At 36.9% G+C, this 26,779-nt stretch overlaps 3 protein-coding genes across 3 annotated transcripts; all 3 read left to right on the top strand.

Moving 5' to 3' along the window:
- Positions 1-3,970: 3,970 nt before the first annotated feature.
- Positions 3,971-4,859, top strand: LOC113345810 (major latex protein 146-like). Its single transcript, XM_026589478.1, has 2 exons — positions 3,971-4,251; positions 4,378-4,859. The coding sequence occupies exons 1-2, from the start codon at positions 4,047-4,049 to the stop codon at positions 4,650-4,652; spliced, it is 480 nt and encodes a 159-aa protein (XP_026445263.1). The 5' UTR covers positions 3,971-4,046; the 3' UTR covers positions 4,653-4,859.
- A 1,755-nt stretch (positions 4,860-6,614) lies between these two features.
- On the top strand, positions 6,615-7,213 carry LOC113345894 (major latex protein 22). Its single transcript, XM_026589545.1, has 2 exons — positions 6,615-6,822; positions 6,945-7,213. Exons 1-2 carry the CDS (start codon positions 6,615-6,617, stop codon positions 7,211-7,213), a joined length of 477 nt encoding a protein of 158 aa, XP_026445330.1.
- Positions 7,214-23,742: 16,529 nt separating this feature from the next.
- LOC113345952 (binding partner of ACD11 1-like) lies at positions 23,743-26,584 on the top strand. Its single transcript, XM_026589590.1, has 5 exons — positions 23,743-23,924; positions 24,289-24,392; positions 24,484-24,559; positions 25,519-25,602; positions 25,717-26,584. The coding sequence occupies exons 1-5, from the start codon at positions 23,916-23,918 to the stop codon at positions 26,284-26,286; spliced, it is 843 nt and encodes a 280-aa protein (XP_026445375.1). The 5' UTR covers positions 23,743-23,915; the 3' UTR covers positions 26,287-26,584.
- Positions 26,585-26,779: the final 195 nt, after the last annotated feature.

Here is a 26,779-nt window from a genome sequence, read left to right as displayed (position 1 = left end):
TATTGATGAAGTTGACAGAGAGGAATTCCATAATAACCAAATATTTCTTTTCTCAGTACTGGAGTTATGAATTAACATTTGACTCATTCCAGGCAATCTTAATTTTTTAACAAAATTACTTTTAACCATTATTTTAGGCTCTGTTATCCAAATTAAGGAAGGTTAAACTGGTTGACTAAAGATCTTAGTTTATCTTTGGCCCAAATTCTCTTTAGTCCTCTGATATTCCAGAAGAGTACTCTCATTGATAATAATTGTTGTGAGAACACTTAGGACCTCTCACTCCTTTATTTTTAACTAAATTTTTTCCTGCTAACTTTCTTGTGGTGGTAAGAGGTATACCTTTAGTTTGTAATCCTTTGTTAGCATCTTTAACAGGTTTGCCGGTAGAAGTACTTTTTGCTCCCTGTTTGGAAGACTTCATAATTTCATCAGAAATTCGCTCTTCAGCTACATCCACCAGTACTTGAAATTTGCTTGCAAAAGCAAAAGATTCAAGAGAACCAAATTGTAAAGATGAAGTATGTTGTAAAGCATTATAAGGAGTAACCAATTGACTTTGATCATTTGTTCCTATTGTTAACAAAGAAGGAATACTTGTAGATACTTTAATTAGGTTCTCTATATATAAAGAAGGAAATTCCTCAGTAGAATCAATCATACAAGAGAAACATTTTGCACTTGTACTACAATATTCATTAACATTCTCAACATTTTTTCCAGTGGAGGAATTATAGCATCCACAATCTCATCTTCACTAAAATTTTCCGTTCTCAACTTCCTTTGGTATTTGAGGTTTTGGAGTGTAATAGATATCAAAACCAATAGGTTGTTGTTGTTTCTTCTCCTTCATCCTCCAAATCTTCCTGTGTACTATTTTAGGAATTTCCTCAACAGTTTCATTTTGTGATGACTCTTTTCTCACTCTACATTCAGTTAATAAATGCCCCACCACTTTGTAATGACCGAAAAAACTTGATAATTGAGGAATTGTTATCTTCTGCTCAAAACTACCATATTTAGATTTTACTAAAACATGATGAGGTACAGGATAAGCTAAATCAACTTCAACAAGAAGACTAGCATAATAACCTGTTTCCCTTTTGAGAGTTGTTTCATCCACCTTGATAGCCCTTCCAATGGCATCACCCAATGACTAATTATTCTTTATTTCCAACATTCAATTTCTAAGACATGAAAATTAACCCAAACAAAAGCAGTTGTTGATTTTTGAGCAGCAGGATTGAAATTTGGTTCCAAAAGTCTCAATTTAAGTATTTGAGCTTCTAACTTCCAAAACCCATTCCAAATATATTTCATATCTACTTCATTGGCTAGCTTAATAATGAAAAACCTTTATCAAGAGGGATCAATTGATAGTTACATGATGTTTTCCATTGTTTTCTCAATGATTCTTCAGCAACATCAAATTTCATCTTGACAAAATCAAGTCTCTCAATTAAACTGAACATCCATTCATTTAGACTAGAGCTGGCAAACAAGACAAAATTCGCGGGTTTGCCAGGCCTGGCCCGTAAAAAACCCGCACCCGACTCGGCTGGTATCTAAACAAGCCGGGTTAGGGTTGGAGAAATGTTGGCTTGTTGAAAAACGGGTTAACCCAGTCCGGCCCGTAAACCCGCGGATACAACCCGTAAACCCGTCACACGTGTCCCTCCATACCCCCACTTGTATCTTCATCTCTTCTTTTCTTTCTGTGTAGCACCAGTTAAACAGAACTGTAGAAAGAAGAAAGAGGCTTAAGAAGAGGAGCAGTTGAACGAACAAGTTCAAGTTGATGATTTTCATGCTCATCTAAAACATTAGACAATAACAGAGTGTGTGAAGTAGCTTTAGAATCACTTAAAGAAACATTCACCCAGTCACTTAAAGAATCACCACAGAAGATGAAGGTTCAGGAGTAACTCGGATGTCACAGTCAACGATTATACTAAACGCAGCAGAAGTAGCTGAGTTTTTATTATTATTCTTCTTATCACGATCCGAAACTTGAACCGACGGTGCTGAAGAATATTATTTTGAGTTTGATTTCTAAAGCACAGTTCGATGAAGATGCAGAGGAAGTCAATGAAGAATGATTAGATGAAACAAATCTATTTATACTGAAAACAAATAAGTAAAATCAAACCCACACCTTCTTTTTACTTAAATTACATGTTTAATTTTGTTAAATTTGATATCGAAATGCAATTTTATTACTAGGGTTCATAAGAATTAGGGGTCTTTCTATTTTTATATTAATTAGGGTTTATAATCGAAATTGAAGATTTTGATTGAGTGAAATTGAATGATATAAACATGATATGAATTGTAATTACATCATGAATGAGTGAAAATTGATTCCTCTGTACATGATATTAACTCAGGTATTGGTGGTGGTTTGCAATGATGATTGACGGTTGTGTTGTTGCCTGTTGGTGTTGGAACTCAGGTGATGAATTCAAGGTTTGATTTAATTGAAGAAGATATAAGAGAAATAGATGATCAGTTCAGATAAGCAGAGATGGGGTTTTGATTTGAATGGGTTTATGTCAGTGTTACAAGCGAAAAAATGAAGGAGGAAATGAAGGTTATGATTGGGATTTGGCAACAGAGTGGATGATTTCTTGTAAGGGTTTTGAATGAAAGATGTTGTCGAGATTTGGATGATTGGTGGAGCTTCAGATGGATATGAATTCTAATGGTGTGTGCATCCGAGATTACCAAGGGGTTCTGGTGATGTTGTGGTTGAATTTGAAAAGCGGAGATGGTGGTGTTGCAGGTGATTATCATGGGTTGGTGTTATTGGTTGGAAGACGATAGTCAAAGCTTCAACAGGACCACAAATTAACATTTTTTTGATCAAACACAAATTAACTTAATTAAATTTTAATTTTAACATTAATTAAACAAGTCGGGTTAATCCGTGAACCCGCAAGCTTTACCCGTTACGGGTGCGGGTTGAAGAAATGATCACCCGTAAAGAATATCAACCCGCAGGTTTGACCCGTGTTAACCCGAACCCGTGTATCCGTAACAAACCAGCCCCGGCCCGCCCGTTTGCCAGCTCTAATTTAGACTGTCATCAATATCCTCACCCGAAATGTATAGAGATGGAACCGCTGAAGAAATTACATACTCAACTCTCTTCTCAGAGGAGAAGAAACTATAAAAATTGATGTCCATCTTCGATCCAGTTTCCATAGTTTGATAAAACTCGAAATCTATCAGAATATTCAAAAAATTTAACAGAAACCTTATTCGGACAAAGATTGTAAGAAAAATCAACACCAATCATTGAAATCATTCATTGAATTCACCTGGATTGATGAAGAGAGATCGAAATTTAGATGCACAAAACGAAAAAATTCACGGAGCTGATCGTCCGATTCACAAAGCGCAACTCAACCCGATTCAGAAAAGTTAGAAGAGTGCTTCCTTTAAAAAACAGAATACTCCTATATTTTTAGGGTGTTTGTGCGAAAACATATATAACCTTAACGTCCAATTTGTTGGTGGTGACGCAGTTACAACCACTTGACATAAGCTGTCTACACTCCTGTATAAAATGATTAACCCCCACACTGACTATTAAACCGTGCAAAATGGCACAATCGTCTGCTTATTTATTAGAGGTGATGTCAATATTGTCTAGGCAAGAAAAGGAAGCAAAGACCCCACATCAAGGTGTGTATTAATATGGGCGAGCAAGTATCACGATGAAATAGTCATTGTCAGATATAATTACATATCTGGGCATATTATCACGATAGCTAAGTAGCATCCTTTTTAATATATGATCCAGGGAATTACCATGAGGTTACGTGAGTCGACAGAACATTTTGAGCCATACTATTTTACAAAAAAAAAAAATCAAAATCTTTAAACCTACAATACAGATCATATTGAGTCATCATTTTTTAATCAATTCATTTTAACATTTAGTTTTCTATATAAACTTGTTAAACTAAATCAATTTCATCAAACAAGCTTAAGAGAGCTTAATATCATTCAAGTGTAGTAACAACCAAACTCAATTATCATCAATGGCATATCACCATACCATCTCAGGTCTAGTTGGGAAACTAGTGACTGAATTGGAAGTTAACTGCAACGCTGACAAATATTACACAATTTTTAAGCACCACGAAGACATTCCAGACGCAATACCTCATATTTACACAAGCGTCAAGGTTGTTGAGGGACATGGAATTACTTCTGGTTGTGTAAAGGAATGGGGTTATCTTCATGGTACGCATATACTTGTAAATCGACACACAAAATAACCTTTTTGATTTAGATACTTATTTTCACTTCAAATCGTGCACTTAAATCCTGTTTGACGTATATTTATTATGTTCTTGTTTGTGCTTCCAGAGGGTAAAGAACTAATTGTCAAGGAAACAACAACATACACTGATGAAACAAGGACAATACATCACAGCGTCGTAGGAGGAGACTTGTCTAATGATTACAAGAAGTTTGATGCAACACTTGTGGTTAATCCAAAGCCTAGTGGTCATGGAAGCATTGTGAGTTGGACTATTGATTATGAGAAGATTAACGAGGATTCTCCGGTTCCTATTCCATATTTAGCTTTGTTCCATCAAATCATTGAGGACCTGAACTCTCACCTTTGCGCTTCTGATTAAACTACCGTAATTGGTGGCCCATTTCAGTGTTTGGTGTGATAATGTGACAGTACTGCGTGTATGCATATAAATAAGCCAGTACTTCTACTCAAGTCTTTTGAGTTGTTTCTGTGTGAACTATTTGTAAAACAGTACTCATCATGAGCTTTTCGTATATCAACCATTTTAAGAGTGCAATTATATAAGAGCTTTGTGTTAGCTTCGTTACAGGATCATGCATTAAAATTAACTATTGTGGTTTTTCTGCATCTCTGGGTCTTGTTTAACACTTGATTTTATCCATGGTATTGATTCCCTAGTGTTAATGTTACAGAGCACGACAGTTACTTGTGTCCATGAAGCAAATCAAGTCTTTGAGGGTGCATACTGGGTGAATCCGTTGAATACCAGCGATTCTTACTTCTACTACACGTACATCCTGGTGATCACCAGACGTTAGGAGTAACTCTGCAGTCATAAACAGATTCTCTTCACAAAAAGTATTAGAGATCTAGTTGTGGTCATAGCTTTCAGTCGTGACAAGTGCAAATCAATGAAGAGATTTCATAGATTTCCAAGGTTAATACGCACTCGAAGTCTTGCTTTTTCCTCTTCCACAGTGTGCCTAACAACAGTCCTGGCTCTTACTCTTCATCTCCATCTTTCTTCTTGCAAACATTGTTTCCTTACTATCTAGGTTTAGCATACTCTCATATATACATACGAGTGAAATTAAGATTTCTAATTTAAGAGGTTAAATACTCGAATAAAGCTCTATACGATTTTGGGTCTGCACAATAGGCCTTGACTTTTGAGATTGGCTCGGTTGTTTTGGGAATCCGAGATGCATATTGTGATCAATTTCTTTTGGGGGGATCTAAATAACTAAGTTACCGCTCGACGGTCCATAAGACCTAGTTTAACAAAAAGTTCTCCGACTCCAGCATCTATCCCTTTTTCTTTCTAGTATAGAATCTTTTTAGTATAGAGAAAAGGTGCAAATGTCTAATAATTGAGTTACTTCGTCACTTGGAGACTGTCATGAGATCTTTAGATTTTCTTTGATTTGGGAAATTTTCTTCATTTCTTTGCCTAGCCACCTTAAACAATTCTAGTTTATGCTGTCACTATACCTTGAACAACATCCTATGACCAACTGTTGATGCGCTGGCTCTATGATGGGCTGCTTTCTTTTGACTATTAGATGTGCACTGTTTATCCTAGTATTCCGTGATTGTTTGATTTAGACTACTCAAGAACACTTCCCCCACTAATTATTTTCATTCTGCTCCATAGATTCTTCTTACCCATGGTCCCATATGGTTTTCTGAAATGCTTTATACACCGAAAAACAAGCACCGTGATTGAACCGTGTGAGTGGGAAATGGGGCCAATTTCTGCCCATCCTAATCTCGATGCACAGAACGCTCCCCATGTCCATTCGATCTCCCTCGGTTTACATCACGGTTTATTTTTCAGTGGATCTAGCAAAACCCTATGATTTTAACCGAATTGAATTCGGTACACCCCGAAGAAAATTCGTATCCGGATTAGTAACCATGTTTAAACAGGCCAAGTTTCTATACTCTTCAAAGTTATTATACCTTAGAAATGTAAATTTGAATCCCATCTTTTAGTCAATCTCAATGCCATGGATCAGGAAATGAACCTACAGCCAAGGAATTTTTTTTTTCCGAATTATTGGTTTTGGCAATGTTTTTGTCACAGTCTCGGAATATTTGCGTGGATTAAAAGTTGACATTAGACCGGGCTCAATGGTGATTTTTTTTATTATTAGATAAATCAGGGAATTAAGCTGAGGTTATAATAACAGTATAGCTCATATTGAGTCATCATTTTTAAAGAACTGATCATTTCATACTTGGGTTTTCTATATAAACTCAATCAACTATGATCAATTTCATCAAAAACAAACTAGCTGAACATTAGCTATTATCAAATATCATTTAAAAAAAAAAATCTATGGCTGAGCATCACCATACCATTTCAGGTCTGGTTGGGAAACTAGTAACTGAACTGGAGGTTAACTGCAACGCGGATGAATATTACAAGATTTTCAAGCACCACGAAGACCTTCCAAACGCAATACCTCATATTTATAGAGGCGTCAAAGCTGTTGAGGGAGATGGAATTACTTCTGGTTTTATCAAGGAATGGCACTATATAATTGGTATGCTTCAACACATGCCGATAATTACATCAAAATTGTCTGATTCATGATCTTACTTTCTCTTCATAATGTGCGCTGAAAACTGATTACGGTTACATTAATATGTTTGTATGTATATGCAGAGGGTAAACCACTTACTTGCAAGGAGAGAACTACCTATGAAGATGAAGCAAGGACGATACACCACAGTACAGTAGAAGGAGTATTGCTGGATGATTACAAGAAGTTCGACGCAACACTTGTTAATCCGAAGGCTGATGGACATGGAAGCATCGTAACTTGGATAGTGGAATATGAGAAGATTAATGAGGATTCTCCAGTTCCTATTTCTTATCTAACTTTCCATAAAATCATCGAAGATTTGAACACTTACCTCTGCGCTTCTGATTGAACTAATCATCAATGGATATGTATCCATCGAATACATATGCAATTACGTACCCATGCATCATTTCTGCTTTAACTTTTTGTTGATTGAACGCGCTTATGTCGTCCTCTATATTAAGGCATGCATGTAATATATAAGCCACTGAACAACTCAAGTCATCTGAATTGTTCTTGTATGAACAGTTTCTAAAAATCTCACCAGGATGTTGTTTGTGTATGAAGTATTTTAAGGATGTTGTTTGGACTCTTAGCAACGGTTTTATACATTTTTATCCGCGAAAATGGACTTTTAGCAACTATTTTGGTCAAATGAGGACTCATTGAGTCTCATGAACGTACCATTGACCATTGACCGTTGACTATTCGAGTTGACTGACTCCGGTGCATTCCTACTGGACACTCAAAAATTGTAACGTTTACTATTGACTAAACAATGTCGAGTGTTGTTGACCATGAACATGAGTCTAGTTGACCGATCAATATTTCGAACGCACTATAAGTGCACTTCAAAAATATTCCCATTACATTTATCGTGCAGTTGTGAATAGCATGGACGTCATTTTTTTGGGTCATATTTTGCCCTTTTAACCATGTACGTCGTTTTTGTAATTTAGTAGTACGTTGGTCATATACGCATAATTGGACAAATTTTTAAGCCCTTTTTCGGCAAAAGTCTCAATTCAAATACACGGTGATTAGGCAGAGTGGATACGCCCAAATCTGTTAAGGTGGTAACAAGCCAATTCGAACACAGCTAGTGTTACCAGATTGGGTTTCTCAGAACAGTTTTATTAGACCCACCGAAGAATTTGCACTGTGAATGCACCGAAAAAGATCGCACGGGATAGACTTCTGCCCACCTATCCTCTCACGTACTCTCACACGGTGAGAATGTGCAAATTTTTTGGTGAATAAATCATTTTTGTTCTCAGAAACCCATGCGCATAGGAGGTTCAAAATTTGAGAGACTCTCATCGGAAACCATTGAAAAACTGGCCCCTTCTGAAAATTGACGGCAAGGTGCCAAGATGGTGAAAGAAAAGGTCGCATTAAATAAGAAAAGGGTCCAATATCTGATAGTAATATATTGAACAAAACTAGGAGTTCAGCACCAAAACATCCTTGCGTCATTAGGGGCGACCCTGAAAGAATTAGGGGTCACTATTTTATTCCCAACCCATTAGCAAGGTTATGGGATGTCTCAATTTCCGAAGATTACCCAATTGTCCTTGCATAATCGGTAGTAAATATAGGAATATTAGCTACCGATTGTTAAACTATACATTGAAAATGTGGTTTGTGGCCGTTGGCAATCGGTAGATATGTTAAGTTCATAAATGATTGGTGAAACTACCGATTGTTATAGTATACACTCGAATTGTGTTTTGTGGCCGTTAGCAATCTGTTGATATGTTAAGTTCATTAATGATTGGTGAAACTACCGATTGTTGTAGTTTCCAAATTCGAAAAAATAGAGATTTACCGATTGTTAAGTTTATATATTTTTTGGCTACCGATTATTAAAGTACAAAACTCGAAATGGAACTTGTGGCCGTTAGGAATCAGTAGATAATAAACATCACGAGTCTACCGATTGTGAAAATAGAGAAACTCAAAATTTCATTGGTTTTTGAAAATTTTGAATTTGAGGCTACTAGCACAATCGGTAGATAATGAACATCATGAGACTACCGATTGTACAATCGGTAGATAATAGCATCACGAGTCTACCGATTGTGAAAATAGAGAAACTCAAAATTCTATTGGTTTTTGAAAATTTTGGAATTTGGCGCTACTAGCACAATCGGTAGATAAAGAACATCATGAGAATACCGATTGTTTAATCGGTAGATAATAAACATCACGAGTCCACCGATTGTGAAAATAGAGAAACTTAAAATTTCATTGGCTTTTGAAAATTTTGAATTTGAGGCTATGAGCACAATCAGTAGATAATGAACATCACGAGACTACCGATTGTTTAATCGGTAGATAATAAACCTCACGAGTCCACCGATTGTGAAAATAGAGAAACTCAAAATTCCATTGGTTTTTGAAAATTTTGAATTTGGGGCTCTAGCACAATCGGTAGATAATGAGCATCACGAGACTACGGATTGTACAATCGGCAGATAATAAACATCACGAGTCTGATTGTGAAAATAGAGAAACTCAAAGTTCCATTGGATTATGAAAATTTTGAATTTGGGGCTACTAGCAGAATCGGTAGATAATGAGCATCACGAGGCTACCGATTGTACAATCGGTAGATAATAAACATCACGAGTCTACCGATTGTGAAAATTGAGAACTTCAAAATTTCATTGGTTTTTGAAAATTTTGAATTTGGGGCTACTAGCACAATCGGTAGATAATAAACATCACCAAACTACCATTTGTGCGAATATATTTGAACAGAAAGGTATAATCGGTTGATAAAGTATTTTATTATCTATCGATTCTGAGACATTAATGGTGCTGAATACATTTAATTTTCTTTTTAATCAGTATTGAACCTTGAACGTGATATTTTGCATGATGTTTCTCACCTTCTTGTTCATACCATCATGTTTGTTGTTGATTTAAGAAAAAATGATAATCTCCACCATTTTTTTTCTTTCTTCTACTATAAAATCTTAAAATTACAAAACTAAAACAATTTTCTTTTATATAATCTAAACTTCCTATTGTGAACTAAAGACGCCAGGCAAAACATGTGCATTATGGATCAACAATTTTCAAGTTATTATTCAGAATATTCTAAGTTACAAATCATATTACTATTAATTTTTATTGATACTATCAATGGACACTATCGTACATGATGTACGCCATTTTCTCCGCAAAATGACGACAATGAATTTAAATTTAATATTTTGATGATACGTTCCTCTTATAAGACTCTCCATTCCTACAACATGAGCAAGGAGGTATTTTCCTTCTGTTGTGATATAGAATACGTTGGACAAGTAGGTTGATCACTTTTTATTTAGTACTCATACATAGGGTACACTTTCGTTATGCACAGGGAGGACAAATGAGCCTTGCCAGATAGTAGTAGTAAATTCTAATGACTTTGATAACGCATGACCTTACCCTTGATATACTATTAGAAGAAATCACAAAAAGTAACCCAAAACACGACAGGAGAGAGAAACTCTGTAAATCGGGTGAATAATGAGTTAACTGATTTTCAAAATCGTTTTCAATTTTAATAATTTTTGCTCTCATCTCGACCTAATCTAGATAATGATTACTGATATCTTCTTCTAAAATCTCTACTTTCTCTTGATTTCTTTGGATTATGTTTTATATTCATCATTAATGGTTGTGGAATTTATATAATGATCTGTAAATTTTAAGAACAACCTAGTTTCGGGTTTTTAATTTGCTTTTCAAAATAGATATCAGTTTATTTCTCTTTTGATTTTTGCTTTAATGGAAAAATAATTTCCTCTCTGCAGGTCTCCTGACTTATTTGTGGATCCAGTGGTGATTTTCTGTTCAACATGTGGAACTTCCTTGAATCAAAAACAGTGTTTGGAAGAATATATATTTACAAGCAGTGGTGCTAACCATCAAGTTCATATCAGTAGTAGAAGTCTATGTTTAAGCTTAGACAATAACCAGGTAGAAACCCAAACCTTTACTCATTTACATCAAATAAATCATAGCAATCTTCATCTTCTTCATGAAAATCAAATTCAAAAATTTTGCCCGTCAAAATTGTGCTATTCCATCTGTTCTTTAAAGGATTATTATTTTCTTCCCTTATTCAAAAATTATCATACAGCTAATAATATATTTTTCAATCCTTTTATTGAGGGTCAATTACTTGATATCCGGTATTTTCTTAACAGAAAAAGGAAATTTAGAATAAACCCTAGAAATACCAGTGTGAATATAAATGTGGTGAAGTATCCTTTACGAATTATTCAATATCATATTCATAATTTCATATCAGTAGAGAGAAACAATTTTACTTTGGCAATGGCACAGTCCTCTGAGAATCCTATCAACCAACTTTCAAGACAACTGAGGAAAGCTGCAATTGAGCTACCGGAGAGGAGGAGAGTTGTTGGATCCCAACAAAATGTGACTGTAGCTGCTGAAGAATAGAATAACGGAAAACTTATGTGGAAGCATAAGATTGATATGAGAATCCTTAGAGGAGAAATAAATTCTTTGTGGAGAAGATATAAAAACAAGCAAATCAGAGTAATGGGTCCTAATCTTATGATGGTAAGACTAAACTATGAATAAGAAAGGGATGAAGTCATTCAAAATGTCCCTTGGTTGGTGGGAGAAGCCCTTTTTGATGTCCTAAAGTATACCAATAGTGTTCCTATTAAGGATTACAACTTTACTCATCAGATTTACACTTTACAGTTCAAATACCTAAAGCTAGAGCATCTAAACAGTGCAGTTGTTGATGAAGCTATTGGATTCTCCCCCCCCCCCCCCCCCCCCCCCCCCCCGAAATTGTAGACCAAGATATGACAATACAGTTAAAGCTAGATTGGAGATAAAGCTGAATGAACCACTTCATCGTGGAGGCTGGTGGAACACTTTGTGTGGTGAAAAAGTTTGGATTAGATACCACTGGGAGCTGCAACCTAAGAAGATCTGTGAGAAATGTTTTGTCATTGATCATGATAACAGTAAGTGTCTTGAATGGTCCTACTTACTTTACCTTGATGTAATCTCTGAAGCTGAATATGAAGCCTATCTTAAGGAAGAGCAAATTGCAGCTAAGGATATTTTTGAACGAGATATGGTTGATAATGTAATTGAAGAAATGGGTACTGATGCACATCCTGATAAATAAGGAGATGATGGAATACAATCTAAAAGAATGATAAATTCTATCCAAAATAGGGAACCATCCATGAATCCTCACAATATCCATGTTCAACCACCCAATGTGTATGCTACTCTTTCTACTACTAATATGGAACAACATGGCAACTCAATGATGGAAAGAAATGATTCAAGTGCAAGCATGGTTGAAACCAAAAATGAAATTCAAAAAGAGGCCATGCAGGTATAACCTAAAACTTTATTACAAATTATTAGATATAATATTTCATCTATAGTTAAATCTAGCTATTTTCTTTACTGTAGAACATAGTTTGTTTTCAATCATGAAGATAATTGCTTGGAATGTTCAGGAGTTCGCAAAAAAACATACTAAAGATCAGCTAAAATTTTTAATCCAAACTCATTCGCATGATTTCTTGTTTATCTATGAAACTAAAATAGAGCAAGAAAAAATGATCCAATTAGCCAAATCACTGAATTATTGTAATTTCATATGCATTGATAGAATAGGTCTTGCTGGTGGGTTTATGTTAATGTGGAAGGATGAAATTAAATGTTCTCTTGAAGAAGTGTCTCATAACATGATTCATGTAGTTGCTAATTTGCATGTTACCAAACCTGATGTTTTTGTTACTTTAATGTATGGTTCAACTTATTTAGATAAAAACAAAGAACAATGGGAGATTATGAAAATAATCAAACAAAACTTAGAACAACCATGACTAGTTATTGGAGACCTTAATGTCTACTTGCATGATATTGCTTCCTCATATGTCTCTTTAGAGGATAAATATATGCAGGATGAAAGTAATGAGTGTTGTATAATGGATTTGGGGTATGTAGGTAGACACTGTACATGGTCTAGTAATAAATTGGGTACAGGCTCTAAGAAATCTAGAATTGATATGGCATTAGCCAATTGTATTTGGTTTAACAGTTTTTTTAATGCTAAACTTCATCATCTTGTTCAAGCTGGCTCTGATCATTGTCCCGTAATGCTACAAATTGAACATGTTTGTAATAAAATTTGGAGGCCTTTTAAATTTTATTTCATGTGCCTCAAACATACTATTTTCAAGTATCAGTTAGAAACTGCCTGGAATTACTCCACTAATGGCTCTCCATCTTATCAACTTTCTAGTAAACACCACGAAACCAGAAAAAGACTGTCTCAAAGGAATAGAATAGAATTTGGCGATATAGATAGAAATATCAATAAATTGCAGGAACAACTTCTAGTTGTGCAGAATCAACCATATTATGTTACTCAACAGAAAACTCTGGTGGACATTAACAAGAATTTAGAATTCTGGTTTGATGTCAAAACTGATTTTTATAAGCAAAATTCTGGTGACAAATATATCCTTGAAGCTGATAATAACTCTAGGTAATTTCATACTCTCTCTAATAGGAGGATGATAAGAAAAAATATTGATTGCCTTTTTGATAGTTGTGACACTTGCTATGATAGTAGAGAAGATATTTCTAGGCTTCTTGTTTCTCATTTTAGCACTGTTAGCACTTCTAGCAATATTCAGATTCCTGAAAGTATCTTTGATATAATGAAACTGATTCTTCTGAGAATTTTTGTAGAATACCAACTGATAAAGAAATTTTTGACATTGTCAAAAATATGTCTGCATGGAGTTCACCAGGACCTAATGGGTTTCAAACAGGTTTCTATCAATCTAATTGGACAATTGTAGGTAAAGACATTGTGCAGGTTGTACAAAGTTTTTTCTCTACTGGTTTCATGCCAAGAGAGTTCAATAAAACCTATCTTTCTTTGATTCCCAAAGGTGACACAGATAAGTATGCAGTTGACTTTATACCAATTGGTTTATGTAACACTGTTTATAAAATCATTTCTAAAATCATTGCTGGTAGAATTAAGCCTCATATTAAGAATATTATCTCTCCTTTTCAAGCAGCTTTTGTTCCTGGTAGAATGATTCATGATAATATAATTATAGCTCATAAAATGATACATACAAAACATAAAGAGGGATATGGTGGAACTATGGCTTTAAAACTGGACCTCTCTAAGGCTTTTGATAGACTAGAATGGCCTTTTCTTCTAGGAATGCTTAGAAAAATTGGTTTCCCTGAAAATTTTGTAATCTGATTGAGCAATGTATAAGTACAACTAGGATTTCTATTCTTCTAAATGGCTCTCCTACTGAAGATTTTTGTCTTACTAGAGGTCTAAGACAAGGGGATCTTTTATCCCCTTATCTTTTCATAATTGCAATGGAATATCTGTTTAGACTTCTTGTGAATGCTGCGAATAATCATGTTATCTCTGGGGTTAAAGTTGTCAGAAAGGCTCCAGGTATAATTTATATTTTATTTGTAGAAGATATACTCATTTTCACTAAGGCAGAAAGGCATATTATAGCAGGTATTATGGATGTCGTTGCTACTTTTGGTATGTATTCTGGTCAAATGCTCAACTTTAATAAATCCAGTGTCTATTTTAGTAAAAATATAAGCCTTGAAACTAGAGTAGAACTGGCCAATGCTCTCAATATGACTGAATGCTAGATACTGATAAGTACTTAGGAGTTACTCTATTACTAGGAAGAGATGAAACTAAAGATTTTAAGCCTATTTTGCAATCTTTTGGCTCTAGTCTCAAAAACTGGAAACGTAAAACCATGAACTACTCTGCTAAGACTACTATGGTCAAGCATGTTCTCAATATTCTCCCTTCCCATCAAGTGGGTAGTTTTAGAATTCCTAAGAACATGATAGCTTAAATAGACACTTTGCAAAGACAATTTTGGTCGGGGAAAGAAAAAGGTTTGTACTTTATAAGATGGAATAATTTTATGATTCTTAAAGCTCTAGGTGGCTTAGGTTTAAGAAACCTAGAACAATTCAACTCTGCACTTTTAGCTAAAGTTGCTTGGAGAGCTTGTAATGAGGAGGATTTTCTGTGTTTCAAAATTCGTAAATCTAAATATGCAAATGATAGCTTTTTACATGTATACAAACTGAAAGATGACTGCTCTTGATAATCATATTTCATCACTTTATTTTCTTTCTTTCTTTTCTTTTGCTTTTGTTTGCTTTCTTTCTCTTGCCTCTTGTACAGGTTTTGGGGTTGTAAACTGGTACGGGTTAGGTTTTGTTGTCTTCTACTTGTATTTATTGGGTCTTACCAGCCTGTTGAGTAGGACTTAACGTGCCCTCATCTTCTATTGGTATGTAGCTATACGAGGTATTATTGCATCTCCTAATTAAGGTATTATTGCGACCCAACCTCACATTAAGGGTCTTAATTCGACGAAGTCTCAGGCGCTCGTTACTATTGCAAATAACAATCCATCAACATCGTCTTAACATTCTATATCGAGGTCTTACTTCGCAACAATATGACAGGCCTAGTTATTCCCATGAATAATAGCCCCATGATATTGTCATCTTTTTTGGTCACGCAGCTCCCTAATCCGGAGGGTGTCGTCCCTTTATGTTCCCCCTGATTGACCCTTCAAGGAGGGTAACCCTAACATGCATGTTGGTCTCCTCCCATCCGGTTATTACGAAAGTTAGTTGTTTTCGTGACTTCTTATCCCTTTCGCCGATATGGCTATTGGTTACGAAGTCACACCCTAGGTGGAGTTTCTTTGGAACCTAGTGCATCGTAGCCAGGACTTGACATACGGACATGGAAGGTAACCCTCAAGATGTCCCAGGCACCCGCAGCTCAACCGAATACGTCGGCGCCCTGGTAATATTACTACACCCCTTACCGAAGGCCATCACCAAAAGGGGGACCCTCGGCGGATACGTCTTATCATTGCCCCTACCTCGTTATTCTGAGAGTTGTTCACGACATACGTTAGGTCTTGCCTCTTGCACTTTCATGCGAAATAGCGTGCATGTCGTGGATTCTCAGCCTTCCTAGGCGAAGGTTTTAAGTTTCCCTGGAAACCATTTTACTTTGTGGGTCTTATCAGCCTCCTAATATAAGGTCTTAATCGCCTGTTTTGAGGTCTTATTTCTCCCAAATATTTCTCTTTGATTATATGTTCCTTAGTTTGCCCTTTTCTTTTCTCTTATTGACTCGTAGCTTTCTTCTCTTAATCTTTGCATATCATTCATGCTTGTAGCTTTATGTTGGTGATGTGCTTTACTGAGCAAAAGCTTATCTCTCTACGATGAGAGTTCGCTGCTGGTACATGAGGTGTCATCCGCATATAAGCGACGTCCAAGTTCAGTTCGTGTCACTCGTGTTATTTCGTTCTCTATCTCTCGCTTACTTTGCTTCGCTGGACTCGAGTTACTTCTTCTCATACTTGTCTTTTCCTTCGCTGTTTTTGCGGCTTTATCCGTGAGCCTTGAATTTGTATATATCCGAATCAGATCTCAGAGCACCGTAGTTCGTATAATATCCAAGTGAGATACTCCTTCGAGTATGAGTTAGTATGTTCTCCGGGTTGGAGTTGATTTATCTCCTCATTGATGATTCATCACATCGACGGTTTTGCGTGTTTCCTCTTTGGTACTGCAATCGTCCTTACCTCCACTTCGCCAATAATTTATCACATCGACGGCTTTGCGCGTTTCTTCTTTGTCCTCTTCCTTGTCTTCTTTGGGTCATACTGGAGTTATTCGACAAAGTATAATTACTATCTCAACTTTCTTTGTTTGCACATATTTTCCTCTTTAGTTGATTCCGTCGTCTTCATCGACATTCTCTCTCGTCTCTTCGTGGGTTGATTCTGTCGTCCTTATCGTCATTCTTTCTCATCTCTTGGTGAGTTGATTCTTCTTTTACGATGGTTTCAGTTATCTTTTTCTTAAGTTATTGTCGTTATTACCGCCGCCCTGCCACTGATTCTCGTTGTGCCTTCCTCCCGTAACAGACGTTTCTCCTCTTTCCATTCTTCCTCTCCTTAGAATCTCCATAAATTCCCTTCGTAGGTCGTGATTTGCTTTACTTCGCAAGCTGCTTTACTTTTCCGGTTCTGGATTGGTTGTGGGGACCAGGTGAATTGCATGACTCCTTTATGTCGCCGATTCTCCATTTCAATCATCCTTAAGATGAGTGTTGATGCCCCTCATGACATAGCTTCGGCCGTTAAGTCATATGCTTGTTCATCCCTTCCGCCTTTGCGTCATCCATTAATGCTCTTCCAACCATGGTTGCTTCCTCTTTTGCAGTAGTACACGCTTCTTTTACCGGTTAGCTGGTTAAGGTTTGCAATCAGTTCCCTTTGGACCTTTGGAATTATGTCGTTCTCCACTGCTCATCGTCGGCTCTCGGCTATAGCTTTTCTTCCTCCGTTTTATTTGCATCGCTGGATTGGTTGTACTTCCTTTCCTGCAAGTAAAGGGTAGAAAGTCATACCTCCTTTTACACAATGGTCTGTCTTGTACCTCATTTTTTTTCTCTATCTTTCGATTGATTTCTCCCTTTTCCGTCGTCTTCCCTTCCATTTTACCTATCTCTAGTTTTGTGAACTGATTGATTTCGCCCCTTTTCGCCGTCTTCCCTTACATCATATTATCCCTTTTAGGTTGGTCTTATCTTCCTTGGAACTATCAACTTCGCAGGGGTGATTGCCTTGTTTCTTCCTTGGCTGCTCATCGTCAATTATCGTGTATTAAAACCTTGACGCTCCACATGGCATAGCTTCCGTCATTGGACCATATGATTTCCCTAGCCTTTCTATCGCCTCTCATCTTACCGTCTTCTTCTTTAATCGATTGCTTCCATGAGTCATCATTCTCCTTTGCTTGCTCCTGGTGTGGTCGAATGTTTCCGTCGTCTTGCAAACTTGTTCTTTGCTAATGGTATTCTGGCGGAGTTAGTAATGGCTTCGTTATATTCTTGTTACTATCAGAGTACGCTTTTCTTTACTTCCTGTTTACTCATTATATGCAGTAATCACGAAATAGGTGGGGCGCTGGGGTTGACGAAGTGAACCGTTGATGATTTCCTTACCTCGTTGACTTTGGCCTCCCTTCTTCGTTGGCATTGGATTTGGATTTGTCCTTCCTTCTTCGTTGGCTTTGGTCTTCCTTCGTCGTTGGCTTTGGCTTTCTTTCTTCGTTGACTTTGGTCTTCCTTCTTCGTTGGCTTTGGATCCACATAGTAGCTTTAATCCCCGAAGTAGATTTGATTCCCCGAAGTGAATTTAATCCTACGCCTAGTTAGTAAGTTCGCGAATGATTCACGAATGATTCGCGAATTTTCCCGTATCACGAATTTTACCGTCTTATTCGCGTACGTTTGCAACTCCGAATCCAAGTCGCGTATTATGTGGTATTCCCGGATTATTCGCGAATCGTTCACGAATTTTACGTATCCCGAATGATACGTCCGCTTAATTCGCCATAAATTCTTTAGCTTTTACTTTTCAAAGACTCCATTTTTTGGGCTTTACTGCCTCCCGAGCATACACGACCGAATATTAGACGTGTTGTAATTTTTATGAAACAAAAACGACTGAACAAATTTGAAGGTGACGGTGAGAGAGATCTCAAACTCACTAACCAAGCATCTAAACCACCATACGACGTCCTCTTGGATAACCAATGTTGTATATATTATTAATATCATCATATTGAGTTTATTTTTTCCTTAAATAACTCACACATGCATAAAAATTGGTGTACGACCTTATAAATACAAATTATTTGTTATATATAGATACCGAATTTTCAGAGCCGAACTCACATTTACAAATCGAATTATACACGTATGTATGCCGTTCCGAATTAATGACGAATCACGTCCCGTTGACCGAATTTGGATTTTACAAAACCGTATAATACTCGTACGAAGTAAATGTGTTGTAAATCTGTCCGCGAAACAAATGTTTCCAAGAAGTAAATATTCACGAAGAAAAAACACTGCGCGAAGTGAGACTCGAACCCGTGTTCTGCATCTCGCAATACAAACCCTTAGCCGTCTGCGCCATCTTCTAATCGTGAAAGAAACGAACGACATACAACTCTTATTTGCCTTCGTCCTTGGCAGTTGAAGGAAAATATGCGAAAAATGTTGCACGAAGGAGGAATTGAACTCGTGACCTGCTGCTTGGGTACACCACTTCTCGCCGACTATTTATACTGTTCTTCAGTCTTCCTGATTAAGTAATGAATTCTCAAAAGTTCGACGAAGTATCACAATGAATTTAATCATTCTTTGCAGATCTGTGAAATTAAATACCACCATCAAATCTTCTTGAGCCAATAAGGTTGAGGTAGGATAAATCCTTTCCCCCTCATTCTAGCGCCAAAATGTAACTACGGAAAATCCATAGCTACACCCGAACTTGTATTCATTGTTCTTCACTAATAATTATTAGATTTACATAGACTCCATTAAAGAGTTTTTGAGATCTCTAGATCAAGTTTTGGGGAAGAAGAACATAAGGATAAATAAAATCTGATGCCTTTCTCTCTCAGATATTTTCTTAAGTACTAGAGAGTAGAAATGAATTTACAAAAATGTCCTTTACTTACAAATTAAGGAAACTAAGTTAAGATATTATGTTGACTATCCTAGGAATGTTATACTGCTTCGGCCTTCATTTGGCGCCACATGTCGAGTATGGTGTTTTGGTATCTGATAGACGCATTTATGTGTCTAATGTATCTCAATTGTATATAGTGTTAGTGCTCGATTCTATACTTATTTGGTTATTTTATTTATTTGTAGGTGTTTTTAGAAGAATAAGGATTTGCGGCGAAATTGGCTGAAAATGCGGCGTTTGGACCTCCGTTGATAGAGTGCCGGAAGCGCCCCAGAAGTGTACCGGAAGTACCCCAGAAATACCCCGGAGGAACCCCGAAAAAAGTGCGGAAAATGCCCCAGAGGACACTTGCTATACGGACCCTTGATTTTGGATAAGGGGTAACCTAATTACTAAGGGGCACCCCATTTCAAGGCACATGCTAAAGGGACACCAGAACTGGATAGGGGGAGGTCTTCTTCAAATTTCAAATACTGGTTTTTGGCGGGAAAGGCCATGCATATCGCTGTTGAATTTTGATCCGATTGTTTGAGCTGTTTTACGGAGATTAAACACCGGAAATTGATTGGGCTGGACGTGATATGGATATAGAATTCTAGTATGGATGATTTCATGGGCTTAATTGGGCTAGAATATCCGGGAGAAGCAATCAAAGTTAAAACAGAGAGACGTGTCCTGTTGTGCACTTTCAAAGATTTTTGAGAGATTTCTGGAGGACTTTGACGATGGATTAACATGTACACGGTCTTATTCAAGTCTAGGGAAGAGTTTGGTAGCTATTTTATAGCTAACAGCACGTGAAAAAGCTCAACAGAAGGGATTATTCTCTCAACAGCGCAGAGAAGAAAAAGAAAAAAAAAAGTCGGAATTTATACGAGATATTTGGGGTCTGTGGGATATATAAGAGTGGTTTCAAGTCATAAAAAGGGTTAGAAAAGTTTAGGGAGAAACCCTGAGGAGAGAATTAGGAGAGAGTTCAGAGCCGAAACGAAGAACAGAAATCATACCTGCTGCTGCTGCTGCTGCTCGAGGAGGAAGACGAAGAAGGAAGAACGGACTCTCCAAGGCCGTCGTTTATCAACAGTGACATCGACTGTCACCTGTGGGTCGTAGTTCTTCAACGACAACAGCACTTCAGCTTTGTCGTTGATTCTGGACGCCTTATGTGGGTCGCAAAATTCTGTTTTACATCATTTGCTTGTCTTTCTCTTCATTGTAAAACACTTTTGAGCATCAATGAAATATTTTGAGAGGTTTTCCAACATGATGAGCAGCTAAATTCTTGGTGATTGACGCAATGGAGGATCTATTCACTCATGTTTGATTGGTAAATTCTTTTTATAATTTCTTAATTATTTATTTTATTTAATTCACTTGGATCAATAAAAAAGAGATAAAAATGGTTTTCTTAATTAGTTGTGAATCAGTTTGATGTTTTATGCTTAGAATTAATTCTTTGATAAATCATGCTTAAGGATTACAATTTAATATTTGGACACCTTATATATTAAGAAGTGATTTAATGGAAAAAGAGCTAGATAATAATTATGAAATATTTTTGTAACCAATCAACTTGAAGTAATAGTGAATCCGGAGCCTTAGTCCATTTTAAATCTTGACATCACTCTTTGAAAATTAATTTGCTTTATTTTTATTAAATCAAAAAAAAAAAGTTACCTTCACAAGTTCGAAAAGAACCCTTTTTACCACTACTACAATCACTATTTGAAATACATCAGTATCTACATTTTGCCCTTATTTTTCTTGAGTATTGCTTGAAGAGCGATCCTTAAGGAAAGATCCGTTTTGGTATAGTTCTTGGAGCGAGACGTGTGTTGCTTGAGTGAATGACTTTGACCTTTACTAATGAAGGAACGAGCGAAAGAATAATAACTTGAAAAGTATATACTTGCCTCTTATTCTTTTGCGAAGTTCCGAAGCTTCGTTGTGGTATAGAAGCACCATTCCTTGATCTTGTTGCTGTCGATCATGAGTTGTTGTTGGGATCATTCATTGCTTCGCTTAGATTTTTCCCTTGTATGCTTGATTGTTTATTCTTCATCTTGGCGAGAAATAGAGAGGTGTCGTGTTACACGTAATGAGCTAAAATTGACGAAGTATGTCGTGAGCGAGATATCTTTGTTAACGTTATCCCTTTGCTTCAGAGAAAATAATGTTGCAATCTCGGGTTTGCATGGTCTACTTCTTGCATATTTATTCATCATCTCCAGCGGCCTCGTCAGTTCTATTACCGTTTCCCTTGCTACGGCATTTCCTGTTGTTGCACTCAATGTTGATTTGATCCTATCATGTTCAATCCCTGCTTTGTTGGCTTTATACTCTGCATCTGGTGACCTCCGGCTTTATCACCTCGCGGCTTTCGGTCTCTCTTCCTGCTTTTGGTCAGTCCGCCTTGGCTTTCCTTTTGGTGTTGTTTCCAATCCTGCACGAGTCAGAGTGGTTGACGTGCCCTCCTTCTCCATCCATTGCAACTTATCTTTCCTTTGCGAGCTTCCCATCTGTACCCTCAATCTTCGTAGCTCATGTACTTGTTCTTCATCTACTTCTTTTTTAATCACTGATTTTATCCATGGCGTTGATTCTCTGGTAGTAACGTTATATATGGAAGCGCGATAATAATCCGTGTCAATGAAGCAAACCAATCCGTCGAGGGTGCATACCTGATGCTCACTACGAGAAGGGGGTGCAATCCATTGACTAGTGGCTGCTACTGATACTACACAGTTATCATTCTTCGTTACCAATAGTTGTCCTGTAAATAAACACCTTGGGTCGTGTGTATACCGAGGTTTCCCAACAAGAAGAAGAGAGGTAGGCTGCTGATTTTGTTGCGACGAGTGTACATAATCAATGAAGAGGCGATCTTGATAAATAACAGATTCCCAACTTCTGGATATGCACTAGAATCTCATGAGAGATTTCAAAGGAAGTTTAGTCAGTATCTCAAATCATCACCAAATTTACAAATCACTTCTTGTTTACCTTCCTCCTCCTCCTCTGTGATCTTCCTCTTCATCTTTCTGCTTTCACGAGGTTATACGTTTAGAACTCCTCTAAGACCTATGCACCAAGTTCAAATCAAAAAAATAAGAACTCCAATGATATTCATAATATAACTCCACTGGGTAAAAGTACAGGAATTACCATAACTTACTTGCATGCTAAATATCGTCCTGATACAAAAGCGTTCCAAATATAGTACCAATTTTATACTTCAGGCGCGAGTTGGCCGGGTACGTAATGTCTCTCGGTGCATGCCCCCACGCCCACAATGGGGTCTCACTAGAGCTGTCAATTTATAACCCGGCTTGCGGGTTGACCCTAACCCGGCTTGTTTCAACCCGGCCCGGCTTGGCTTGTTGTCTAAACGGGCCGGGTTAGGGTTGGCATATACAACCCTACTAGAAAACAAGCCGGGCTAGGGCCAACCCGCGGGTTACCCGTCAACCCGTCAAAATTAATAAATATATCCCTCAATCCCACCAACTCTTTAAAATCCATGATTTGCAAACATATATTAGAATTAGTTAATTTTAAATCAATAAATAAAGCTAATTTTGGATCTACCCAAACAAATATAACAATTTTTAGATTTTAAATAATCAATCAATAAATTAAATTACAACTTAGATTCATCAATCACATATTTATTCGGGATGTCCTAAATTGATAAAAGGACTAGCATAATTTAAACAGTGAGTTAGTCTTACTCACATTAATTTAAACTTATAAAATGATAAAAAAAAAAGTAAAATGCTTAGTTGATGTTAGGGTTCTCTGCCTAAGAAAACTAAAGCGCCGTAACCGGCTATATCGTTGATTAAGAGGCAATAAAAACGTCCACTTTACAACTCAGTGGTGGGGCTTCTAGTTAAACACCAAATTGACCTAGGTTCGACCTTTACTAAATGAATAATCCTAAATTTTAAATTTAATTTTTAAATTGATAACATTAACAAGCCAACCCGCCAACCCGTCAGGGTTGACCCGTCTAGGGCTAGGGTTGGGGTTTTGAGCTTGTATGTGAATAGTACTAGGGCTAGGGTTGACCCTAACCCTAGTACGGGTTGGCAAGCTAGGGCCGGGTTGACCCTAGCTTGCCCGTTTGACAGCTCTAGGTCTCACATTCAACGGCCAATAATTGTTAGGGGGCCTGCTCGGCGAGTGGCAATCACATCGAGGGTCACGTCTTCTGAATCAAACAAAACCGCGTTAACTTCCTTTGCGTTCACCACATCCCAATTTCCCTTTTTGTTGTAACTCCTCCTCTAGTATTTTAAATCAGGGTTTTGATTTAATCCTATCATCATCTTCGTCTCCTTCTCTGTGATTTGATCTGATCAAAAGGAACCACTTTGAAGGAAACTGAGTACAATGAATTCTGTAAGTATCTGTTAATTTATTTACAACTTTTTATTGATTTAAACTCAAACTCAAATCTAATTTAATGGGTTCTCTTTATATCTTCTTTTAAGCATACCCAGAAACCCAATTTGTGTTTTGAACCATAGATTTGGTTAGATTGATTTTTGGGAAAAATCATAATTTTGTTTGATTAAATGTACATAAACATTGTTGTTTTGATTAATATCTTCGTGGGTTTTGTTAAATTTTGTTATTCATTATGAGAATCTAAGATTTGGGGATTTTTAATAGAAGATTTTTAGTTTTAGGGTAATTTGAGGATTAGTGTGGTTTTTATCGATTGGAATAGAGGATTAATTGTTGTTGGTGGTGTTGTTTTCAGACGAGAACAGTAGAAGTTAGCAACATTTCGTTACGAGCAACGGAACAAGACATTAAGGAGTTCTTTTCTTTTTCTGGTGATATCGAATATGTTGAAATGAAAAGGTTTTTATTTATTTGTTTTCCATTCCAACTCAAACAATCTTTGTTAAGATTGTACTAACACCTATTGCTTTAAATGACTTCGTATGTACAGAGAGGATGAGCCTTGTCAAGTTGCGTATGTCACATTTAAAGATACACAGGGTGCAGAGACTGCTCTTCTTCTTTCCGTAAGTTTGCTATTCCTGCTCCTAATTTTGTTTTGACTGAAGTATGGTTACATCTTGTTATCATTAATGTAATTAACCTCGAATACATGACTCTGAGGACTGAGGAGTTGGTAGTTAATATTTCTACAAGTGTTTGGCATGATGCATGCACACCAATCATCCTGAAGTTTTACGTAGGTTTCTCCGAGCCTGTTGATTCCCTTTGTCTAAATTGTATACCCTTATGCTCATACACCAGTTCGTCCTGTTTAACTTGTATACAAAAGGCTGTGTATTACATAGTATATCGATCAAATGTTGAAGGTCATTATAAAAGTTGCCTTGCGCGGTACCAAATTTGAGTTATATACATCCTATCTCTTATCAGGAATAGATGCGTATCCTATTAAAAATGTAACGTTTTTTGGTGTTATACCATTCTGTGTCTTTGAGCTTATTGATTCCCTTTGTCTAAATTGTATACCCTTATAGGCTTATACTCATACTTCAGCTCGTCCTGCTTAACTTGTATACAGAAAGCTGTGTTGTATAACGATCAAATGTTGCATTTCATTATAAAAGTTTCCTTGCGCGATTCTAAGTTTCATTTATGTATATCTGATCTCTTTTCATGGATAGATGTGTATCCTATTAAAAGACCTTCAGGTGTCTCAATGTAACGTTTTAGGATTTATGGATTTCTTAATCTGTTTATCACTATCGGATGTGGGATATATTCGTGGACATGGTTGTCAAGGGTACAGTGGCTTGTATCATCAGGACCATATAGCTGTCGTTCTAAATTGTATCGTCAGTGGTTAAATGTTTGGTAACTCAGAAAGGAAATGTTTCTGGGTGCGTTTACAGTTTCGTAGTAGATAGTTCCTTTTTGTCAAAGAGGGAGAATCTTTATAGTAACTTTTTTATATCCGTGTACATATTTTCTGCCTCACTAAAGATTGAATTCTATGGTCTCACAGGGGGCAATGGTTGTTGATCTAATTATCACCATAACCCCAGCTCCAGATTATCAGCTACCACCAGGTGTTGCTTCCGCTCAACAGGTACGGTAATGCACATATGATTGTTGTTTCTCCTTTAACCCATTTTGTATCATATTTTCGTAGTGAATCTTTTGAAAACTCATATCGTTTTTCTTCTTTATTTTTTTCTTCCAGGGGAACAATACAGACAGCAGTGCAACTTCTGCAGTGAAAAGGGCTGAAGATGTTGTCAGCAGCATGATTGCCAAAGGATTCATCTTGGGGAAGGGCGCAGTTAACAAAGCAAAGGCTTTGGATGAGAAGCACCAACTGACAAGCACTGCGACTTCTACAGTTGTTAATCTTGACCAAAAAATTGGTCTCAGCGAAAAGATAAGCATGACTAAAACTGTCGTTAACGACAAAGTCAAGGTAATGGATGAGAAGTTTCAAGTATCTGAGAAGACCAAAATAGCATTCGCAGCTGCAGAACAGACCGTGGCCAATGCTGGTCTTGCCCTCATGAACAACCAGTATGTCTCCTCAGGAGCTTCATGGGTAACCGGTGCCTTTAACAAGGCTGCTAGTGCTGCCGTTGAGTTGAGTCAGAAGGCAAAGGAGAAGGTTGGAAAGACCGAGGATGAACAGAGAAGAACAATGGTTGAAGACTATGCTAAGGTTCATCTCTCTGAATCTGATACTCCGAAAAAATCTGAACAAGATGCTTCCAAGGCAAAACCAGCCGTTGAAGGTTTGATCCTTTAATGTTGTAAAAGGAGCTCTTTCTCAAACTCTGGGATCAAATGATCTATGATTTACCTACTTTGCATATTTAGTTTGAAAAGTGGTAAATTCTGGTATACGTTTTCCCATCTTCTTGATTCGATACGAACCTGATATAAAATGTGACTCATTTCTTTGTTTCATTATTTTGTATGTTCTAAGATACTTAGTATGAACACCATTAAAGGGTTTTACAGGGAAGTGTTGTTTTAGTATTTACCTCCTCCTGTGTGTTGTGTGTAACTAATTCCTTGGATATCAAAAATCAAATTTCGTCTTACAGGTTCTCTGCAGATTTTTTTATTTGATAGGCTCGTTTGAGTCTGACTCGTTGCATTGAATTCAAAACTTATTAAATAGTACTCATTGCGATTGTTTTTTTGCTGACTCGTCATCTGGATTTTACTTGGTCTCTGAATAGGTATGAGTCAGACTTTTCGTTTTTTAGTTTGAATTAGATCTGACTCGCGATCTG

Source organism: Papaver somniferum, unplaced genomic scaffold (assembly GCF_003573695.1).
Source record: "Papaver somniferum cultivar HN1 unplaced genomic scaffold, ASM357369v1 unplaced-scaffold_84, whole genome shotgun sequence".
NCBI classification, from domain to species: Eukaryota; Viridiplantae; Streptophyta; class Magnoliopsida; order Ranunculales; family Papaveraceae; genus Papaver; species Papaver somniferum.
This window is presented reverse-complemented; position numbering and strand designations above follow the sequence as displayed.

What these genes read in the sequence shown, in the direction of transcription:
- LOC113345810 (XM_026589478.1), top strand. Translation starts at nt 4,047, where the DNA reads ATGGCATATCACCATACCATCTCAGGTCTAGTTGGGAAACTAGTGACT. An exon ending in GGAATGGGGTTATCTTCATG is followed by an intron (nt 4,252 to 4,377) that starts GTACGCATATAC and finishes TTGTGCTTCCAG; the next exon opens with AGGGTAAAGAACTAATTGTC.
- LOC113345894 (XM_026589545.1), top strand. Translation starts at nt 6,615, where the DNA reads ATGGCTGAGCATCACCATACCATTTCAGGTCTGGTTGGGAAACTAGTA. An exon ending in GGAATGGCACTATATAATTG is followed by an intron (nt 6,823 to 6,944) that starts GTATGCTTCAAC and finishes ATGTATATGCAG; the next exon opens with AGGGTAAACCACTTACTTGC.
- LOC113345952 (XM_026589590.1), top strand. An exon ending in AGACTGCTCTTCTTCTTTCC is followed by an intron (nt 24,560 to 25,518) that starts GTAAGTTTGCTA and finishes ATGGTCTCACAG; the next exon opens with GGGGCAATGGTTGTTGATCT. An exon ending in GTGTTGCTTCCGCTCAACAG is followed by an intron (nt 25,603 to 25,716) that starts GTACGGTAATGC and finishes TTTTTCTTCCAG; the next exon opens with GGGAACAATACAGACAGCAG.